Source organism: Euprymna scolopes, chromosome 30, assembly GCF_053919585.1.
Source record: "Euprymna scolopes isolate OS-2025 chromosome 30, ASM5391958v1, whole genome shotgun sequence".
In the NCBI taxonomy this organism is placed as follows: domain Eukaryota; kingdom Metazoa; phylum Mollusca; class Cephalopoda; order Sepiida; family Sepiolidae; genus Euprymna; species Euprymna scolopes.
The window spans coordinates 69252040-69254274 of record NC_136511.1 but is presented as its reverse complement, the minus strand read 5'-3'; the positions used below and the strand labels follow the sequence as shown (position 1 = coordinate 69254274).

The 2235-nt window shown below is 39.6% G+C and overlaps 1 protein-coding gene across 1 annotated transcript; it reads right to left on the bottom strand.

Annotated features, from left to right (window-relative positions):
* Positions 1-344: 344 nt before the first annotated feature.
* Positions 345-1762, bottom strand: LOC145254522 (general transcription factor II-I repeat domain-containing protein 2B-like). The gene is made up of 2 exons (XM_080113048.1): positions 1073-1762; positions 345-641 (listed from the first exon to the last, which is right to left on the bottom strand). The coding sequence occupies exons 1-2, from the start codon at positions 1760-1762 to the stop codon at positions 345-347; spliced, it is 987 nt and encodes a 328-aa protein (XP_079969174.1).
* Positions 1763-2235: the final 473 nt, after the last annotated feature.

Sequence of the window (2235 nt, the reverse complement as noted above, 5' to 3'; positions counted from 1 at the left end):
GCAGGGGTCACCAAACTTTTTTCACAGTGGGCCGGATAACTGAAAGAATGACGAGCGCGGGCCGCATAATTATTCTGTTCAATACTTGCAAGCCAGAACGAAAGCTCTGGGAAAAAGACGAAAAACTAAGTTTAGCATTCCATGTTAATCAAAAAACAAAGACAACCAACATTTTATTTACTAAAAAGTTTTCAAAGAAGGCGACGTAAGCAAAAAGATAGTTACATCAAACCTAGTGTGCACATATCCGAATCTCACAACCCAAACAGCAAAAAAGTTTAGTGAGATTTGTGAAACTGACGTTTGGCTTTCAAGATATCATCAATGTTTGGTTTGGAATTGCTTCATCCAATCAAGAGAATTACTTTCAAATGATCATCAGTCAATCTCGTTCGATGTGTCCACTTCACATACTTCATTTTTGAAAATGTTTGCTCACAGACATAAGTTGTTCCAAACATTGAGGCCATACCAGCGGCAAATTTCTTCAATTTCGGAAACTCAGGATCAGGTAAGCAGCGGTAAAATTCAACAAGTTTTCCTTCTCTGTGTTTCTCTTTCAACAAGTCATTTGCTTGCAAATCAATGAGCTTTAACTGTAGTTCAACTGGCACATCATCAAGGTTACAATCAAACGGATTCTGGAACAGAAGAATGTCACTCTCAGTTCTGTCGAGATCTGAAAATCTCTCCAAAAAATGCTTCTCGAATCACGAATAATCTTTTTTGGAAAATCGAGGTTGACATCTTCAGCGATTGAAGCGCAAAACTCTCTGAAACAGTGAAAATGAGAGAAGTTTTCTCCTTCCAGTTGTGCTTCAAACAATGACAGCTTTCTCCGAAATCCTTTGATGATTCTGTAGAGATCACAGACGAGGTTATCCTTTCCCTGAAGTTTCAAGTTCAGTCTATTCATGTGGGATGTGATGTCGACCAAAAAGACAACTTTGACAGCCAGATAGGATCTGACAGCTGTGGATCGGTTCTATCTTTTTAAGTGAGAAAAAACATCTATTTCGTTTCGGAGCTTGTAAAAACGAAACAGGCCTTTACCACAGCTGAGCCATCTCACTGCTGTGTAATAAGGCAAGTCACAGAAATCAGAATCAATTTCTTCAAGAAAAGCCTGGAACTGACGGTGATTGAGTGCATTTCCCCGAATGAAGTTCACAGCAGAAACGACTGGTTTCAGTACACAAGAAATATCTAAGACTTTCCCACAGAGTGCTTGCTGATGTATGATGCAGTGTATGAACAGAGCGCCTGGAATTTGAAGATCTTCCAACTGAGTCCTGATCTGCCCCACCAGACCCTTCCTCCCTCCAGCCATGTTTTTACCTCCATCAACTGTAACACTTCGAAGATGATTCCACTGAAGGTTATAGTCTTGCAAAGTTTTCTGCACTTCCATGAAAATGTATTTTCCAGTTGTTGTTCCATGCATGCTGCAAGCGGATGCCAACTCTTCTGTTATCTGAAAGTCCGAATTGACACCACGAATGAACACGAGAAGTTGTGATGTACTCGAGAGATAAGTGGACTCATCGAGCGCCAGAGAATACCACAAGAAGTTCCTAGCTTTCTCACGTATCTTTAGCTCTATGTTCTCTCCAAGTTCTTCTGTTCTCCGCACAACTGAACTTGTCGAAAGGCTGATACTTCCAAACAAATCGGCTTTCTCAGGACACAAGTCATTTGCTGCTTCCATCATACACGCTTTGATGAAGTTGCCATCAGTAAACGGGTTTCCTCGGTCTGCCATCTTATGCACTTTTTGTAACTTGTACGAGTGACAGATTCATTTTCAGCAAACTTTCTCGTGAAGAGGTGTCTTTGAGTTTCTAAACCACGTTTCATGGACTCATATTTCTCAGAGCGTAACTTTCCAGAAAACTTTGAATATGTTGATAGATGTTTTGTTTCATAGTGACGCCGAATATTGTACTCTTTCAAAACGGCAACACTTTCGCTACATATCACGCAACTAGCTTTCTGTGTTTTTTTTATTTTTGAATGTACTTTTGTGGTCATAGTATCGGGGTTTTGAATCTAAGGAATTCATGCCTATGTAATATTTCTTGTTATTCGGGTTTTCTTTCGCAAATATTGTTGCTTGATAAACTACGTTTTTTGTTAGACATTTATTTTGGACTGGGCAAAGCGTGCGGTGTCTACAGTTGCATTTATCTTGTTCGTTATTAGTATTTTTTATTTATGGTATGGTTGTTCTTGTCC

What these genes read in the sequence shown, in the direction of transcription:
- LOC145254522 (XM_080113048.1), bottom strand. Translation starts at nt 1,762, where the DNA reads ATGGCAGACCGAGGAAACCCGTTTACTGATGGCAACTTCATCAAAGCG. An exon ending in ACTTGCCTTATTACACAGCA is followed by an intron (nt 642 to 1,072) that starts GTGAGATGGCTC and finishes CTTCTGTTCCAG; the next exon opens with AATCCGTTTGATTGTAACCT.